General features: G+C 36.3%; 1 protein-coding gene across 12 annotated transcripts in view; it reads right to left on the bottom strand.

The window, feature by feature from the left end:
• The window catches only part of LOC121422981 (voltage-dependent T-type calcium channel subunit alpha-1I-like), a 143,971-nt gene that overhangs the window by 37,403 nt on the left and 87,617 nt on the right, over positions 1–18,951 (bottom strand). For 10 of the 12 annotated variants that reach the window (XM_041618239.1, XM_041618238.1, XM_041618246.1 and 7 more), the window contains 7 exons: positions 16,679–16,804; positions 9,800–9,873; positions 7,279–7,402; positions 5,512–5,892; positions 4,659–4,787; positions 3,588–3,677; positions 2,683–2,968 (listed from right to left, as the gene is read on the bottom strand). In XM_041618239.1, coding sequence (XP_041474173.1) covers positions 2,683–2,968; positions 3,588–3,677; positions 4,659–4,787; positions 5,512–5,892; positions 7,279–7,402; positions 9,800–9,873; positions 16,679–16,804 — 1,210 coding nt within the window. Of the gene's footprint in view, positions 1–2,682; positions 2,969–3,587; positions 3,678–4,658; positions 4,788–5,511; positions 5,893–7,278; positions 7,403–9,799; positions 9,892–16,678; positions 16,805–18,951 lie in introns of all 12 variants that reach the window. The other 2 variants (XM_041618242.1, XM_041618243.1) reach the window with 2 other exon arrangements.

Here is an 18,951-nt window from a genome sequence, read left to right on the forward strand (position 1 = left end):
CATATAATGTAACATACGTGAAATGGCTTACTTTTTTATTTATAAAATCATGTCATGTTTGTACAAAATGCAAAAAGAAGGAACTCTTAGAATCATAACTTATGGAATTTGCAATAAAATGAGATAATGGTAAAAGTGTATGCCTGATGATAACGTTTGATAGGAGGCAAAATTAATGATTTTTAAAATATTTATTCAAAGCTCATTCTTACCTTCATTCCTTTAAAGCTATAGTCAAGTTTTGTGTGGCATTTTTGTTAAATATTGCATGAACTGCATAATAATAGTAATAGTAATAATAATAATAATGTGACTTGTAGAGCACCAAATCCACTCTATAGAGTGCTCAAGGCGCATAAAAGGCTAAGAGTGAAATAAAAGTTTTCAGAAGATTTTTAGAAGTCTTGACAGAGGTACAATTTTTTTAATGTCTTCAGAAAGGCTATTCCACAAAGCGGGGCACACAAAAGCAAATGAACTTTCCCCCCATGTTTATGAAACTTTTGGAATAACAAGGTAGCCAGAAGTGGATGAGCGTAAAGACCTACTTGGTCTGTAGTAATTGATAAAGAAAAGACTGTATTGTGGTGCTGATCCGTGAATGCTATGAAAAGCAAGCAACAAAATCTCAAAGATAATTTGATTTTTGATCGGCATAATGGTATACCTACTTTATCAATTCATATAGCAAGGCTATTAGATGATAAGGATGGCTATAAGAACAATGATTCCAATGGATATGTATAGAAATATACACACTTTTTAAAAATACATCTTGAACACAGAGCCAGATATGATAAGTCAAAATATATTCTGTAAACAGTGAAAAAAGTAAAATATATCCATATTATCCAATAAAAAATATACATGTATTTTCAAAGTATCCCATGAAAATGCAGACAAATTGAGGACAATGAAAAGCAAGGTCAATTATCTCATACATGTATCTTAAGAATATTTTGATTCAAGGATGGACCAATAACATGTCTTTAATCTAATTTGCACAAGTTTAGGCAAAATGCATTCAGGTTCTTAGAAAGTTTTTGTGTCACAGTGTTGAAAAGAAACCCATTTCCGATATTTCTCTGTATGTATCATCAATGAAATATACTCCCATATGGAACATTCATCCATCAAATATATTCTTTACTTGCTGTGGGTATCACAGATAATACAAATTACCATTATGTTCTGATGAACCTACACACCACACGACCCATCACAAATTATTATAACATACTGAACTTACATGTATACACACACACCACACACCCAAGCACACAAAATGTACAAGAATATCTATATAGTTATCCCAGGAAAGCCCATAAATAAAATAAACTGATGACCCCTTGAATGAAAAAGGTGTGATGAAATACAATGACCTTTACATGTTCCTCCAAATGAGTGTTCACGTGATGAACTGTAATTTTCCTATACGACCTTTCATGTTATGAACTGCAATGGACTTAAATGACCCCTCAGGTGGCGAACTGTAAATTGACCTACATGTATATGTATGGCCCTTAAGGTAAAGAACTTCAGTGATGACCCTTCAAGTGATGAACACTAAGTAACCTATGACCCTAATTCAGGTGATGAAATGTAAGTGACCTATGACCCTAATTCAGGTGATTAAATGTAAGTGACCTATGACCCTAATTCAAGTGATGAAATGTAAGTGACCTATGACCCTAATTCAGGTGATGAAATGTAAGTGACCTATGACCCTAATTCAGGTGATGAAATGTAAGTGATCTATGACCCTAATTCATGTGATGAACTGTAAGTGACCTACGACCCTTCAAGTGTGGTTCGCGTGACATTTGCTCGGGTGACAACAATTGCTCCACTGTTACTGACCACACACTAATGAAATGACCGACTTCAACCCTGGATTTAACACTATATCCTAAACCTAACATAAAACCCTATTGCAACTCTAACACTAACCCTATGTCTCAGACGAAATAAAGCCCGGAGCAATTGTCGCCGGAGCAAATGTTGTGTCACCGACCCTTATGGTGATGAACTGTATCTGATATATATGATCCTTCAGGTGATGAACTGTAAATGACCTATGACCCTCAAGGTGATGAACTGTAAATGACCTCTGACCCTTAAGGTTATGAACTGTAATTGACCTATGACCCTTAAGGTGATGAACTGTAATTGACCTACTTAACCCGAGAGATGATATGACCACCATGTGACGAAATTGATCTGTATGACCCTCACATGATAAACACTATTCAGCTCAGTCGGTAGAGCGGGGGTTTCGGATTCCGGTGACCCGGGTTCGATTCCCAAATGGTGCGCTAGTGCCCTTTGGTAAGGCATTTATCCTCATTACCAGGTCCCTTGGATAGGACCTTAAGCCGTTGGTCTTCTGGTTGCTTGCTCACAGGCATTCGTGCTTTCTTAGCAGTCAGGTAAAAAACCTCGGTATAACAATAACTTGACCAAGAATTCCTTTCATAAACCTTTGAGGAATGAGTAATAGCTGCATATGACCCTCCACCATTAAGTCTTAACCCTGACCTTCAATATGAATTATAAGTTCCCAAAACATTGCTGAAGTGGCTGCTGTATGAATGATATACTGGCATGGGGATGTGCGTATATAGCTGATCGGTGATGCAAAAAAGTATGATCCGCGAAACGGATCTTGAATCTCGTACGAACCAATCTGACAATTAGCCCTCTCTTCGGGGGTCATATTCGCAAGCTCACTGGGGTCCACGTATATAGTAACGCCAGCAGCAGCGGCGGCCTTACTTTGCCTGGCCTTCTGAAGCTTCAGCTGCCGCTTCTCGATCCGCTGGTTCAGCTCCTCCGCCGCCTGCTCCTCCCGACACTTGTGGAAGTTCTCGACGACCACGCCCACAAACATGTTGAGGACGAAGAAACCGACGATGAGCAGGAAGGAGATGAAGTAGAGAATCAGCCATTCGTTGTGATCCCTCTGGGGCTGGAAGATTGAATAGAAACATCTTATTTCACCATTGAAAGAGTAATCAGAATAGGTACATTCAAGAGCTCTCTGTCACAAGGACACTTGCTGTGCAAAATTTCTCACCATATTTACTCATGATACTGTGTTTAAGAAATTTAAGTCAGTCAGTCTTTCAGGTCTTAAATCATGTTTGGTTTGCAATTACAGGGGTTGCTAGATTCACCTCGCTCCCAAAGAGATCACCCTCATCCCTTCCCTCCACTTTCCTCAATTCGGTGCATCCTCCTCCTTTAACCTGACCCTCCTCGGACGCCCCGTCCTCATAATTGTTTAATTCGCAGAAAAATATAATATACAGACCTCAACTTTAAAGCCATACACAGCTGGTTAGGATGGCTAATTTCTCACGAAAGCAAGCATGGAGTATCCAATAATGGCAGATCTATTATCAGTTTACTGATTACTCCGACAAACAACACAGGCTTCTTCTAAATGCAGAAGTACACCCAAAACATTGGAATATGTGAAAATCTTGCACCACACTATTCTGGCCAGGAATAGACTGAATGGATTAAAGTTAGGGAGAGTTCAATGTTCTATGCAGGATTTGGGGTTAGAAGGAAAATCAAATTACCTGCTGGTCCACGCCTACAGCATCAATACCATTATACATGATATCTACCCAGCCGTCTTTAGAAGCCAAGACGAACAGAGCAACCAAAGCCTGCAACATACAAAACACAATTCAAAATTATATTTTATTCGATAATATGAAACAGATCATGTAAAGGAGACATCTTCATTTTGATTAACAAAATTGAAGGAGAAGTCAGATAAAAGACAAGATAAGTCATTACTGCAATACCTTGCAGGTTTTTTTTATTGGAGGGGGGAGGGGATTATAAAGGGCATCTAAAATGCATCAGTATAGAGATACAAGCGTTAAGTTATTTCAATTGGAAACATTTTCATCTTCAAAAATATGCCATCAAAAACAAAATTACAATGAGAAATAAAAACAAACACTTGAATGTTGCTAATTCATAAGGATATGTATAGTCCTAAATGAACAAAGACAGGTCAAGTTTGAATCTTACATCATACTGTATAACATCTTTTAATCCATTATCTACCTACAAATTCAGAGTATAATCTTAATCAATATTGATCACTGTGATTAGTAGTTAATAATGATAATAATAATATGCAGCTGTTATATAGCGCTTAATACAAATGTTTCTAAGCGCTGCATAATATTACCCCAGCTTTAGAACAGCTACCCTGATCAGGCGCATCAAGCATTCAAGGAATTCCTTCCTACCGGATACCCATTTACTACACCTGGGTTGAGAGTGGCAAATGTAGATAAATGCCTTGCCAAAGGATGCTAGTGCTGTGGTGGGATTTGAACCCCAGACCTTGTGGTTCAGTCCAGAGACTTATCCACTGAGCCACAACACCTCTACAGAGCTGCCAACCTGAACAAGGACATTTCAGTATTTTCAAGGCTTGAAAATCAGTATTTTGGCGAGGAAATCAGTATTTTCAAAGAAATGCCATAGGACACCACATAAAACTGAGACTTGAGAAATCAGTATTTTGCATGAAACCATCAGTATTCTTCTCATTCGTCAGTACTAAATACTGAAAATCCGTACTACTTGGCAGCTCTGCCTCTACCATACCTGGTAGTGGTTGACCATACCTGGGCTAAGTTGTCAAAGTTGTACTGTTGATTGATCCATTCATTCTCACTGTTGGCCTCACACTGCGTCCTGTTCTTGATGTTACGGACGTTAGGACCAGAACAGTAGTAGAACTGGCCTTTGAACAACTGCCGGTAGTGGGAAACAACAAAAGGAAACAATGATTATACTTCATTTAATAAATGATTTCTCACTGCTTTTTATTATATTTTTTATCATCTTATATGATTCTTTAATTGTTATTTCTTATTAGATTTCAACATTGAATAATAACTTATTATTCTCAAAAATATACAATTGAGTATATGAATATAGAAATGATCAATGATTGCTTATTTGAAGTAAATCAAAATTATTTTTGTGTCTGTCCAAGGAGGATTTTGCCCCGTTTTTATTCTTTATAGGTGCGTACTTCTGGACGGAATTCTGGGATATAACTTGCGCACAAGATGGGCTCATGTATAAGCAAAAGATTTCCCAAGTTTAACTCAATTTGAGCAAGAGATGGTCTTTGGTATTTTTTGTATTCACATACTCAATTCCAACCATTGTTATCATGTTACATATTTTTTGAAAATTGCATGGGAGACATTGGCAATTATTTGATATAACTAGTGGATGACCTTTGATCTCTTGACCTTGGACCTCTTTTTTTTTAAACAAGTGCACTAGTCGTTACCAAGAATGCGCATAGAACTTTCATTTATTTAAATGCAGGATAAAAATGCATTGCCGATTAAATGCCTTGCTGAAGGGCATAGGTACCGCAGCCGGGGATCACACCCCGGACTTTCCATGTATAGTCAGGCGCCTTAGACCACTCGGCTACGGCACCTCGCTTGGACCTCTTACCTGAATACCCAGGATTCCAAAGATGATGAAGAAGGTGCAGCAGATGATGACAATATTACCGATGGGCCTGAGAGAGGAGAGGAGCGTCTGTACCACCAGCTTCAAGCCCGGGGCACGACTGATAACCCTGAGAGGTCGCAACGTCCTCAGCAACCTGAAGACACGCAGGATGGAGAAGATCTCCGGACTGCTGGACGACACCACCGTGATGAGGAGGTCGATCCACGACACGATGACCAGGCTGCCGTCCATCACGTTCCAGCCACTGTGGAGGTAGGCATGGGTGCCAAAGAGGAACCCCTTTGCCAAGACCTTGACGAGCATCTCCAGGGAGAAGATGGCCATGAAGATGTAGTTTGAGATGGTCAGAAACTTCCTCTCCTGAAGGAACAATGTTCAAAGGAGTGTTAAGTTATCAACCAAAGACAGATTCAAAATAAATTACACAAGATTCATGTTTCAGGTCCATCACTGAAACCAAACCACTTAGGTTGAATTTAATTCCTTTCAGATGCAAATAACATACAAAAGTGGTAACAACGTCAACTTAAGGCCTACTTAAAATTAATGAGAGCAGGTTGATCATAATGCACACAGGTGGACAAATACATAGCATATTATTTGGCTTAATTAGGCTTAATAATCTCTTAACCTCTTCAAAAAAACATCTCAAAATACACTTATATAACCATAAACCTTAACTTGTCTTATGCAATTAACAGCGCTTTGTATCCTCTGGAAAAAGCGCTATATAAATCCAATTATTATTATTATTAATAATGTCAAAATGGTTATTAGTAAGTATTTAGCCTAAAAATTTGGCCTGATAAATGCAAAATATATAGAAGTGATCTGAATACTTGGCTAAGCATATCTGCTTCATTAATCCAAGTGAAATTTTTAGTAATTTATGAAGTGAGCCAGTGCTCTGAGTCGAATACTGGTCCTGGATCATAGATAGATTTGATATTGGCATTGTGTATGTATCGGATAGCCGCCTTCTTCTTGGAAATGTCTTAAGATTTCTGTATAGTTCCTTACAAGTAAACCATAATCTTCCAGACAATTTATTTTTTATTTTTTATGAAGAAGAAAACCTACAATACCTTAATGATATGACTCCTTCTGTGATCAAACTTTTACTCCTTGACATTATACTTCCTTTTGGAATAATTTAGACACCCAGGGCCTTCCTTTTGGAATAATTTAGACACCCATATAATTCAGGCGCCCTCTCTGTATTCTTTTAAATGTAGGCTGAAAATATTTCTTTTACAATCGTATGCAAGAGTGACTATCTTGTAGATCTCTTTATAATGTATTGAGTATTTTCATTTTATTGATGTCGATTCATTGCGTTAGTTTTTAATCCTTGATTATTTCCTTCTGGGAACCTATATGTTTACAAGCTTTGCTTTTTAATAGGTTCCTCATATTTCACGTAATTGTATTTTCTTGTTAAATACTACAACTATGTATTGTTTGTCATCATGTATTCATAATTGTGTTCAAAATGTATGTTTTTGTGGAATGTGAAACAATAAATCAAATCAAATACTGCTTCTTATTAATGAAAGTTGTCTTGTTGTATATGCATGTATATATATATTTCTACATTTGATGCTCAATAATGTGTTCAGTTAGTGTGTTTTTTCAATGACGATCATGTTGTAATTATTGTAAGCATGTTCAGTTTTGGTCCTTGGACCTTTGCATCATATTCCTCTGATTGCAAATTGAAGAAGTACAGATATAGATATATCTTACCACACTGTCTGGTTCTATTGCCGGTCTCTCCATAGCTAATGTGATGCAGTTCAAGAAGATGATGAGGAGAATAGCGTAATCGAACCACTTCTGAGCTATCAGATGCTGTAGTTTCCTCCTTGTCCTATGAAAACAAGATGGTATTTAACCATGTCAGTGATTGTGAGAGCACAGAAGCAGCATGTGATAGAATTGTTTTATTATTCTACATCTCAAAATCCATTTATATTCCACTTGCGTTTACCCTCGCAGTCTATTTTCACAAATCCTTTAAAGGTCAAGTCCACCTGAGAAAAATGCTGGTTTGAATAAATAGAGAAAAATCAAACTTGCAAAATACTGAAAATTTTGATCAAAATCGGATGAAAATAAGAAAGTTATGACAAGTCAAACTTTCGCTTATTTTTAACAAAATAGTTATATGAACGAGCCAGTTGCATCCAAATAAGAGAGTCGATTATGTCACTCACTCACTATTTCTTTTGTTTTTTGTTGTTTGAATTATACAATATTTCAATCTTTTACGAATTTGACGATTAGGACCTCCTTGCCTGAAGCACAAAATGTTAAAATAATGGAATTCCACGTGTTCAGGGAGGAATGAAACTTCATTTGACATGACAATGACGAGAAAATCAAAATATTTCATATTTCACATAATAAAATACAAAAGAAATAGAGTGGGTGATGTCATCAGTTCCTCATTTGCATACTGACCGAGATGTGCATATAACTGTTTTATGAAATGAAGCGAAAATTTAAAATGCCATAACTTTCTTATTTTACATCCGATTTTGATGAAATTTTCAGTGTTATGTTTGTTGAATTTTTCTCTTTTTATTCAAATCAAGTTTTTGTTGTGGTGGACTTGTCCTTGAAATATCTATTTCTCCTCTCTTTTTCTTATTTCCTCCTAAGTCTTCTGTCCTCCGATTTCTTCTGCTTCTCCCCCTTCACTTCTGCCTTCTTCTTCTCCTAATCTTTCTTCTCCCATTCCTCCTTTTCTTCTCTTCTTCCCTCTTCTGATGCTTCCCCTCCTCCCCCTTCCCATCCTCCGTCCTCTCCTCATTCTTTTTATCCTTCTCCTCTCTCTCCTTTTCCTTCTTCTCCTCCTTATCATCCTTCTACTCATTCTCATTTGTTATTCTACATTACCGTAAGTAACGGTGTATTAACCGCACCCGTGTATAAACCGCACCCCCAACTTTGGACTAAAAAAAAAAAAAAAAAAAAAAATTCTTCTCATATTTACATGCTTATTTGAGGTACGAAGAAACAAAACTAAGTTTAAGATTTCAAAGTATCCAAAGAGATTACCGGTATGCGGAAATCTGCTGTTCTTGATCAATTCATCTACAAATATTAGAAAGAACAATCCCGACAATATTGGTAACTTATACACTCACCTCACAGTCACAGTGTACACACACACAGCACTGCCATTACATGTACATTGCAAACTACGATACAGTACCAGTCATGCCAGTACATTTTATCAAATCATGATCTGTGTCTTTCCCAGCGTAGGAGGAAGAAACATTCACATTTCTTGCATCAAAATCTCACAATCAATTTCAGAAATTCGATGTCTTAGCATGAATTTTGGATACGGGATTACAGGAAGGTTCAAGAAACAAAGAAATTGACATTTTTTCCAGTTGTTTTTTACGGCTTTGTGCCGTCTCTCTCGTGCGTGGCTTACATGGTATCTTATGAAAAGCAAACAGGAAGGAAAAAAAACAAGCTGGCGCGAAACGGGACTTTGAATAGCTATAGCGCCAGCTTAAGTCGCACTATAACCACATTACAACGCAATCTCTAAGCTCACTCAACTCTCACTCAGCGGTGACAAAATATTACCGAGTGTGCTTGGCGTCTCTTTTAAATTAGCCAGGGAACTTCACTACTTTGAATCGAGAATAAAGTCAAAATTAGTGTCATGAAGGTGGGTGCGTTTGTTATGGACAATATTTAATTAATCGATTCCCATTACCCGCGGCTCATACCCCTCAAAACGACATTGCCTGGGCGGCTACGCCCGGCCACTCGATGTGTTGTGAACTGGCAGACAACGTACATGTACGGGAGGGGTTACGGCGGGCTGGCTCAGACCCGTCACCGTGTATAAACCGCACCCCCGACTTTTGCTACTATCCCGCCGAGAAAAAGGTGCGGTTAATACACCGTTACTTACAGTATTTCTCCTCCTATTTCTCCTCCTTCTCCTCCTCCTCCCTGTTCCCATCCTCCGTCCTCTCCTCATTCTCTTTATCCTTCTCCTCTCTCTCCTTTTCCTTCTTCTCCTTATCATCCTTCTACTCATTCTCATTTGTTATTCTACATTATTTCTCCTCCTTCTCCTCCTATTTCTCCTCCTCCCCCTTCCCATCCTCCGACCTCTCCTCATTCTTTTTACCCTTCTCCTCTCTCTCTCCTTTTCCTTCTCCTCCTTATTATCCGTCTACTCATTCCCATTCTTCTCTATTCCCTTCAGATGTTCCTTAAAATCTAATCAGCTTACTTGTTTCTTGGTGATAGGAGATACAGTGAGTATTCTTCTCTCGTTTTGAAACATCCCTTAGGCTCTGGACAACACTTTATACAGTCGCAATCCTGGATTGAATAGTGAAATAAAGACAATCAGTAAAATTACTTATCCAGCTTTTACAAAAAAATTAACATTAAGAATTTTATCTTTAAATTGTAAAGTAAAACAAGTGGAATGCCTCTGGCCGTCTCACCTGCATCACGCGGTTCAATATAGCAGCAGTGCTGACTTTGAATACTACTCTAACTCGCACAAGATGTTCAGTGATACATGGTTACTCTTATGTCCACTTTTTATGAACTAGACCAATAAACTTACAGAGATATGATGGTTATTCACCAAAAAACCCCAACATGGCCAAAGTTCATTGACCTTACATGACCTTTGACCATGATCATGTGACGTGAAACTCAAACAGGATATTCAGTGATACTTGATTACTCTTATGTACAAGTTTCATGAATCAGATCCATAAACTTTCAAAGTTATGATGGTAATTCAACAGATACACCCAATTCGGCCAAAGTTCATTGACCTTTGACCTTGGTCATGTGACCTGAAATGTGCACAGGATGTTCAGTGATACTTGATTACTCTAATGTCCAAGTTTAATGAACTAGCCCAATAAACTTCCAAAGTTATGATGGTAATTCAACAGATACCCCCGATTCGGCCAAAGTTCATTGACCCTAATGACCTTTGACCTTAATCATGAGACCTGAAACTTGCACAAAATTTTCAGTGATGCTTGATTACTATTATGTCCAAGTTTCATGAATCAGATCCATAAATTTTCAAAGTTATGATGGGAATTCAACAGATATCTCCAATTCGGCCAAAGTTCATTGACCCTAAATGACCTTTGACCTTGGTCATGTGACGTGAAACTCATGCAGGATGTTCAGTGATACTTGATTAACCTTATGTCCAAGTTTCATGAACTAGGTCCATATATTTTCTAAGTTATGATGACATTTCAAAAACTTAACCACAGGTTAAGATTTCGATGTTGATTCCTCCAACATGGTCTTAGTTCATTGACCCTAAATGACCTTTGACCTTGGTCATGTGACATGAAACTCTAATAGGATGTTCAGTAATACTTGATTAACCTTATGGCCAAGTTTCATGAACTAGGTCCATATACTTTCTAAGTTATGATGTCATTTCAAAAACTTAACCTCAGGTTAAGATTTGATGTTGACGCCGCCGCCGCCGCCGCCGCCGTCGCCGCCGCCGTCGGAAAAGCGGCGCCTATAGTCTCACTTTGCTTCGCAGGTGAGACAAAAACGAACTTGCTCTCACATTTACAACTGGTTATTAATTGATTAAATATCTTCAGATTATCATTCACTTACGTATAAAAGCTATATAATGTACAGTGTGTTCTTGGTAGAATATTGAGTGAGGAAGGAGCCTATTTTCCCTCACAGCAAAAACTCTGGTGTTAACCCGTACATAGAGGACCACACTGGTTATTTTACACCGGTGTTGAATTGACAGTGTTAGTTGAACATGTATAGGTGTTATTACAACACCTTTGGTGTTATATTCAATCTCTAGGGTGTAATTTTAACACCTCAGGGTGTAATATTAACACCTCAGGGTGTGGTCCTCTATTTACACCAACTGGTGTCAGTTTTAACACCATAGTTTTTACAGTGCTGGTCTGTAATCTAACTTCAGCTAGGGTTAACTGAGACCATTGCCTATGTCAGTTCATACATTATAAAATTATGTGTACATTGCATCTTTCTAATAAGTTTACAGCATTCATTCCCCATGCCTTGATGGTATTTTAGTACAACATTCCTACACAGTTGCAAATGATTAGAGTTTAAAACAAAAACTTATAAGATCAACTTATATTCTTAGAGGTGTGTGTCACATTTGGCTTTTTATAGTTAAACCACAACTTCAGAGTTTACTTCTAAAGCAACGGTTCAGCATACCGGCCCCTGTCTACAACACTTTGGAAATTGCATCAATATTCACCTAGTGTTCATATACATGTATGCCTGTAATAAACTATTACTCATACGTACATGTACATGGAAAATCACAGAAAGAAAACTGAAATATCTCAATGACTGAACACTTTTTTAGTAATACACACAAGTAATACATGGCAGAAATGGCTAAACTACGAAGAAAGATGACAAAAATGTAAATATACCAATTAGAAAATGAGTGCATGTCACCAGAGGAGTATCGTGTACCTTTTAACCCCATGGAGGTTGACAGATTTTTCTAAAACGCATATTTTCCATAGACACCAGTGTGTATGTATTATAGGCTTAATTACTAAATGGTTAGTTACATGTACTACTATGTCAGTACTTCACTTTTGTGCCGGAGATCATTTTATCACAAGTTATTAATTCAACGAGAACCTCAAACTATAGGATGTGTGGAAGATCAGCATGGAAGTTGGTATCAATAGCAATGTTGCTATCAATAGTAGTCTATACATTATGCAGAATGCCCCAAGATGGGGGGGGATGATATACATGTAATGCAAAGAAATAGATGTGGAAACATGTTTGTGAACCCCCCCCCCCCCCATTAGAATGTTATCACCAAGAGACTATACATGTACAATGAATTCTATAAAACCTATAGTTTGACTCTGATTTTTGGTGCATGCCTGAATCTACACCAGCAGATATAAATGGAACCTAATATGAAGTATACCCTATAACAAGTGGAATGCCTCTGGCCGTCTCACCTGCATCACGCGGTTCAATATAGCAGCAGTGCTGACTTTGAATACTACTCTAACTCGCACAAGATGTTCAGTGATACATGGTTACTCTTATGTCCACTTTTTATGAACTAGACCAATAAACTTACAGAGATATGATGGTTATTCACCAAAAAAACCCAACATGGCCAAAGTTCATTGACCTTACATGACCTTTGACCATGATCATGTGACGTGAAACTCAAACAGGATATTCAGTGATACTTGATTACTCTTATGTACAAGTTTCATGAATCAGATCCATAAACTTTCAAAGTTATGATGGTAATTCAACAGATACACCCAATTCGGCCAAAGTTCATTGACCTTTGACCTTGGTCATGTGACCTGAAATGTGCACAGGATGTTCAGTGATACTTGATTACTCTAATGTCCAAGTTTAATGAACTAGCCCAATAAACTTCCAAAGTTATGATGGTAATTCAACAGATACCCCCGATTCGGCCAAAGTTCATTGACCCTAATGACCTTTGACCTTAATCATGAGACCTGAAACTTGCACAAAATTTTCAGTGATGCTTGATTACTATTATGTCCAAGTTTCATGAATCAGATCCATAAATTTTCAAAGTTATGATGGGAATTCAACAGATATCTCCAATTCGGTCAAAGTTCATTGACCCTAAATGACCTTTGACCTTGGTCATGTGACGTGAAACTCATGCAGGATGTTCAGTGATACTTGATTAACCTTATGTCCAAGTTTCATGAACTAGGTCCATATATTTTCTAAGTTATGATGACATTTCAAAAACTTAACCACAGGTTAAGATTTCGATGTTGATTCCTCCAACATGGTCTAAGTTCATTGACCCTAAATGACCTTTGACCTTGGTCATGTGACATGAAACTCTAATAGGATGTTCAGTAATACTTGATTAACCTTATGGCCAAGTTTCATGAACTAGGTCCATATACTTTCTAAGTTATGATGTCATTTCAAAAACTTAACCTCAGGTTAAGATTTGATGTTGACGCCGCCGCCGCCGCCGCCGTCGCCGCCGCCGCCGCCGTCGCCGCCGCCGTCGGAAAAGCGGCGCCTATAGTCTCACTTTGCTTCGCAGGTGAGACAAAAACATGTAACAATCACATTTTGTAATATGATAGGATTGAAATTTTATTGAACAATAAATAATTAACTGAAGAATGAATAATACTTTCCAAAATTGAGTAAAAATGTAATAAAAGAGAACCTTCATCAAAGGTCCTCAAACAAATTCTCCCCTCTCAAAACAATATTTTAGGTCTCCAATTACTTAAATCGTGATCATATAAAGAAAATGATTTTTCATGAAATCAAAGACGTCTAATTCAAACATTTGGGTTATTCCACATTACACTATTGAAAATCACAATTAATTTTCAACTTAAACTTCTGAATAAATTTTGCATTTTTAAAATTTCCTGTAACACTGCTAATTCCATCATTATAATAAACTGGTACTCAACGTTGCCATGAAATTATGTTTTATGAAAACAGTTATTATGCTTGAAGTATATAAGAGAAGCAGACATCTAATCATCACCTTCTCAGATATTATGTGACCATAACCAGAATACAGAGGCCTGTTTCATCAAAACTTACAACTGTTGTAACTTTGCCATTATTGCAACTTCCAGGGAATCCTTGATTGTAATTGGCTGACAAATAAGTCTTGTTATGAAAATGAAAATCCATAATTTATTGTTCGAAATAGACATGAAATGAAATACTCCAAATATTTACTTTGCCCAATTGATCGTAGGCCCGGCAGCCACTGTGCAGCGCCAGATCGACGAGGCTCTATCCCTTTAATCGTTGAACGCCAAATAGGGTAGCAGCAACTCCCATCTTTTAACGTCTTTTGGTCTGACGCGGCCTGGGTTTGAAACCCCGACACTCTACCAACTGAGCCAACACACCGGTAACATTACATCATTACAATAATGGCAAAGTTATAATAGCTTTAGGTCTTTATGAAAAAGGCATCAGCCAGAATAGTTACATTTAGTACCACATACAGTAAGTATTAGAGAGATATGTGAAAATGTAATACATAAGGCACTTGGTGAAAACGGCAATGACAGAAGACAAGAATCTGTCAGAATAAACTGAAGAAAAAATCAGGAGAAAACTGAGATTAGTGACAGCGACATGAAAAAGTGATATAAAATCTGCTAGATATGATAGATAAATGAATATGGTTAGGAGTAGTGTGGCTGAAAAAGAAAACATTGCGGAAATACAATCAGAATTCTTACGGTGAAAAAAAATTATAGGTGAAAATAGGATATTAGTTCACCCTCGGCGATGACAAGTTCGCTAGACCATAAAGACTTTCAAATACTGTAATTTTTTTCATTATTGTGAATAACATAGAAACCTTGATTTTTGATTGGCTGCTGAGTTATGTTACCATGGTAATTGCCACAATGGCGTAGTTCCAACAATTGTAACTCTCTATCAAACAAGCCTCATCAATAAAAGTCGCCATTAGCAGCATAAACGTACCCTGAAACATTATTTTCATATTTTACTTTCATACAAATAATTTTGATAAAATTGATTCTGAAAATACTATAATTACCTTACAATGATATGATTTCAATCGTTAAAATGCAACATAATTTACAGGAAAAAGGTCGATCAATTAAGGTATTGAAAACCAAAGACGCAAAAAGTTGTATCTGAATGTAGTACTTTCCAAGTATTTTTATATAATTAATTATACCAATCAAACAACTGTGACAAAGTATCAAAGATTACAAAAGCAGAGGAAAGATATACTCCCTTATTTCTCTTTAAAAAGAATTACTTAAAGACAGTATAATTATATATATAAGTATATGATGCAAACTAGAGAACATATTGTTATTGTGCAACAGGTGTGAAAATATATGGATATACATGTACATGTAGGAATATAGAATATATGAATGACTGAAATTGCAGCTATAATGAAGAATAACATAGACTACATACTACGGTTATATGGCATATATAGATGTTGACATATGAGAAATGTACATTTACTGCATATTAACCATTCCTTTTTACAGTTGTGGAAACATGTACATGAAAATATATATGAAACTGGAGCATGAGGGTATAAATAGAGCAGATATAGTGATGCAGGTTACATGGCTACCATGAGATCTCTATGCTACTTGCACACAATTGGAGCCGTGGCCCCAGCAACTGTATGATCATACTTTCTAGGCATGAAACTCACCCATAGAGGAGTTGCCAATTTGCAGATGAACGGGGATCATTGGAGGCAGGTATGTTCAATAACAAGCAAGGGTTTCAACATGCCAAATGCATGACATGACAAGATTGGGATATGGGGCAAAAGTAATAGGAGAAAATATGAGGATGAGTATTTTCCTTTTTAATGGTATTTGTAATAGTATACACAGCATTTCTTCCATGAATTTATAATCATAAATTTATCTGTTTTTAATAAAAATAAAATTGGGAAAAAATATGCAACAAGGTAGATCAGTTTCTTTCTTCTTTCACAAAATCAAGAGGAAAAGCACAGCAAAATGAATTCCTTCAAAATATGATGGTTGACGGTTAAATCATGTTTAAGACAATTTCTTTGGTACACATAGCCATCAATTTTAAATTGTAAAAAAAGATATATAACATTATTCAATATTTCCTCATCCATATACATCTGGAAAGCCTAAAAGATGGACAGATATTCTAATCTTTGCAAAGAAAGAAACTTAAATGTCAATACTGTCCTCAGAAAATCCCACTTACTGCATGTCTTAACTTGCCATATGTATCTCCATTATCATATACCTCAAAGATTTTGTGGCCGGAGGAATAAAAAACTTTTATTCATGAAATTTTAAGCTGAGGATGAATATTGTGCTTCATAACCCTTCAATATGAGATTAAATTTTATGCTTCATTTCATTTTCCATCTAAAATATCCAACTATGCCCAACACCTGAAAAAATGTAAATACCTGGTTTCAATTCTTCTGACTGAAAAATTTTCTGTCATTTCTAACATTTTATGAATTCTAGACCCTTACCCAAATCAATGATAAAATTATTTGATGATATACAATGTACATGCGACTATCAATTACCCGGATGCAACAGCAATCTCGTGTGAAATCGTCATCCCCATCGTCATCATAATCTACATCCCCGTCATCCTTTTCTTCACCTGTTGCATTTCTGTTATTACTCTTGGATGAATTTTTCCTCTTTTTCTACATGATGGCGAAAAAGGAAAATATCACCAGGGTAGCAAGATTTGGGAATAGGTTGAGAATATGTCATTAATCACTCTGTTGTTGAGGGAGGAGAGGGATAAATGTAGCATTTTCATGAAGAATGATCAGGTATAATGGAGATGGTGGTAAAGAAATAAAATAAACTGAAAACTATAACATGATCTTTAATTAGATTAGCATGCAACTGTTCAAACATCTAAAAATGCATGGAGATGACTTTTCTGCGATACATCTTAAACTTTCTGCATGGAATTGCACTTTGAATATATCCTTTGTATTACATGCATGAAGAAATATAGTACTGTCCATACTGTTTGATGTAATGAAAGTCTAGAAGTACAACATTCAATAAAGTATTAGTAGTAGAAATAATAAAGGCTTTTAATCCAGTTTAATCCCCGATGGTGGGGGGCCGGGTCTGAGTATCTTTCAATTGTTCTCTCAGAACAATATAATGCTTTCTTCAAAGATAAATAAGTAAATCAAAGCATAAAGTATATTATAAAAAAAAACAGAGTTCCTAATTGTTCGAAATTCCACAGTTATCAACATACTATGTACATATTCCAGCATCACATTCACATAAAATTTGACCAAAGGAATTGTTTTGTTCTAATTATGTGAGATATGTATCAAAATAACTGTAATGTAAGAAACAGAAATGTAATCGCATACATTCATAATTCCGAAGGTTCGGATATATTCCGAAGGTTCGTCATTCCGAATGTTCGTAATTCCGAAGGTTCGTTAGTCCGAAAACAAAGTGAGGTTCGTAATTCCGAAGGTTCGTTAATCCAAAAACAAAATGAGGTTCGTAATTCCGAAGGTTCGTTAGTCCGAAAATGTAATGATTAGCGAACCGTATTTCGTTTTCGGACAAACGAACCTTCAGAAAAACAAAACTTTATTTCATTTTCGGATTAACGAACCTTCGGAACAACGATCCTTATTTCTTTTTCGGACTAACAAGCCTTCGGAACATCGAACCTTATTTTGTTTTCGGATTATTGATCCTTCGGAATAACGAACCTTCGGAATAAAGAACCTTCGGAATTACAAAGTGTAACCAAATGTAATAACTATTGCCATTCAATACCGTTCCAATAACACCTGTTTAATGGTGTTCACATGTATTTCCACTTAGGCCTAAATGTAAGACAATTCACAATGAATTCTGCGTATGATAGGTGGAATCAGCCTTACACATTCTACATTTATCAACTGTTTCCGTCATCTCACCTACTGAAAAAAATATATACATTCATTTCATAGTTTCTAATTATCCATTACTTCAGTTTGAAAATACATTGCTGCACTCTCATTCACATAATAGCAACAGAATTGATGGTTCTAACAAAAATTGAAACGGACATCTGTAAAATAAATGTTAAATAAGCAATATATACATGTAGCTACAGGATCAATATTTGAACAAAATCTTGGCTTCAAATGACCACAAAAATGGAGTCATCTGTCACTGCAAAATAAAATTAAAATTAAAACATAACCATCAGCAAAACAAATGCCACAGACTGTCACAATATTATGCATCGTACGTGGGTCACACATGTCAAAAAGTTAACTTCAAGATTCAAAAATCAAATCAAATCAAAATGAAAAAAATCATAATGAAAATGCACAAAAGAAAATCAAATTATTGTCGGAAGAAAATCAAATTAGTGTCAGAATAAAATGTAATAATACAAACACATATATGAAGCAAATTTCACAGGTCATGCATGCTTGAGCTTGTATCTAACTATTTGTCTTAAAATGAGCAGTGCTTTCTGAAAAGCTAGCTTGGAAATGATTTGATTGGATTTGTCTCATTGCATAACGGATGAATTTATACAAGTTATACCATGAATAGCAACATCAGGTAGGTGGCAACATTTTCTAATTTTTCTGAAAGCTGTTTGTAAGTTATGAAAAATCGTACAAACAACCTTAGGCTCTACTGGTGACATGTTCTTGTGCTTGATGTGATACATGTACCTCAATCTATTATTCATGTTTAAATCAACATAGTGGAAGTCAATTTCCTATAACTCTAATAAGATTCTAATCATAAACTTTGATTGTTAATTACACAGATTTCAATTTTCAAAGATTGAATCAATTAA

Source organism: Lytechinus variegatus, chromosome 10 (genome assembly GCF_018143015.1).
Source record: "Lytechinus variegatus isolate NC3 chromosome 10, Lvar_3.0, whole genome shotgun sequence".
NCBI classification, from domain to species: Eukaryota; Metazoa; Echinodermata; class Echinoidea; order Temnopleuroida; family Toxopneustidae; genus Lytechinus; species Lytechinus variegatus.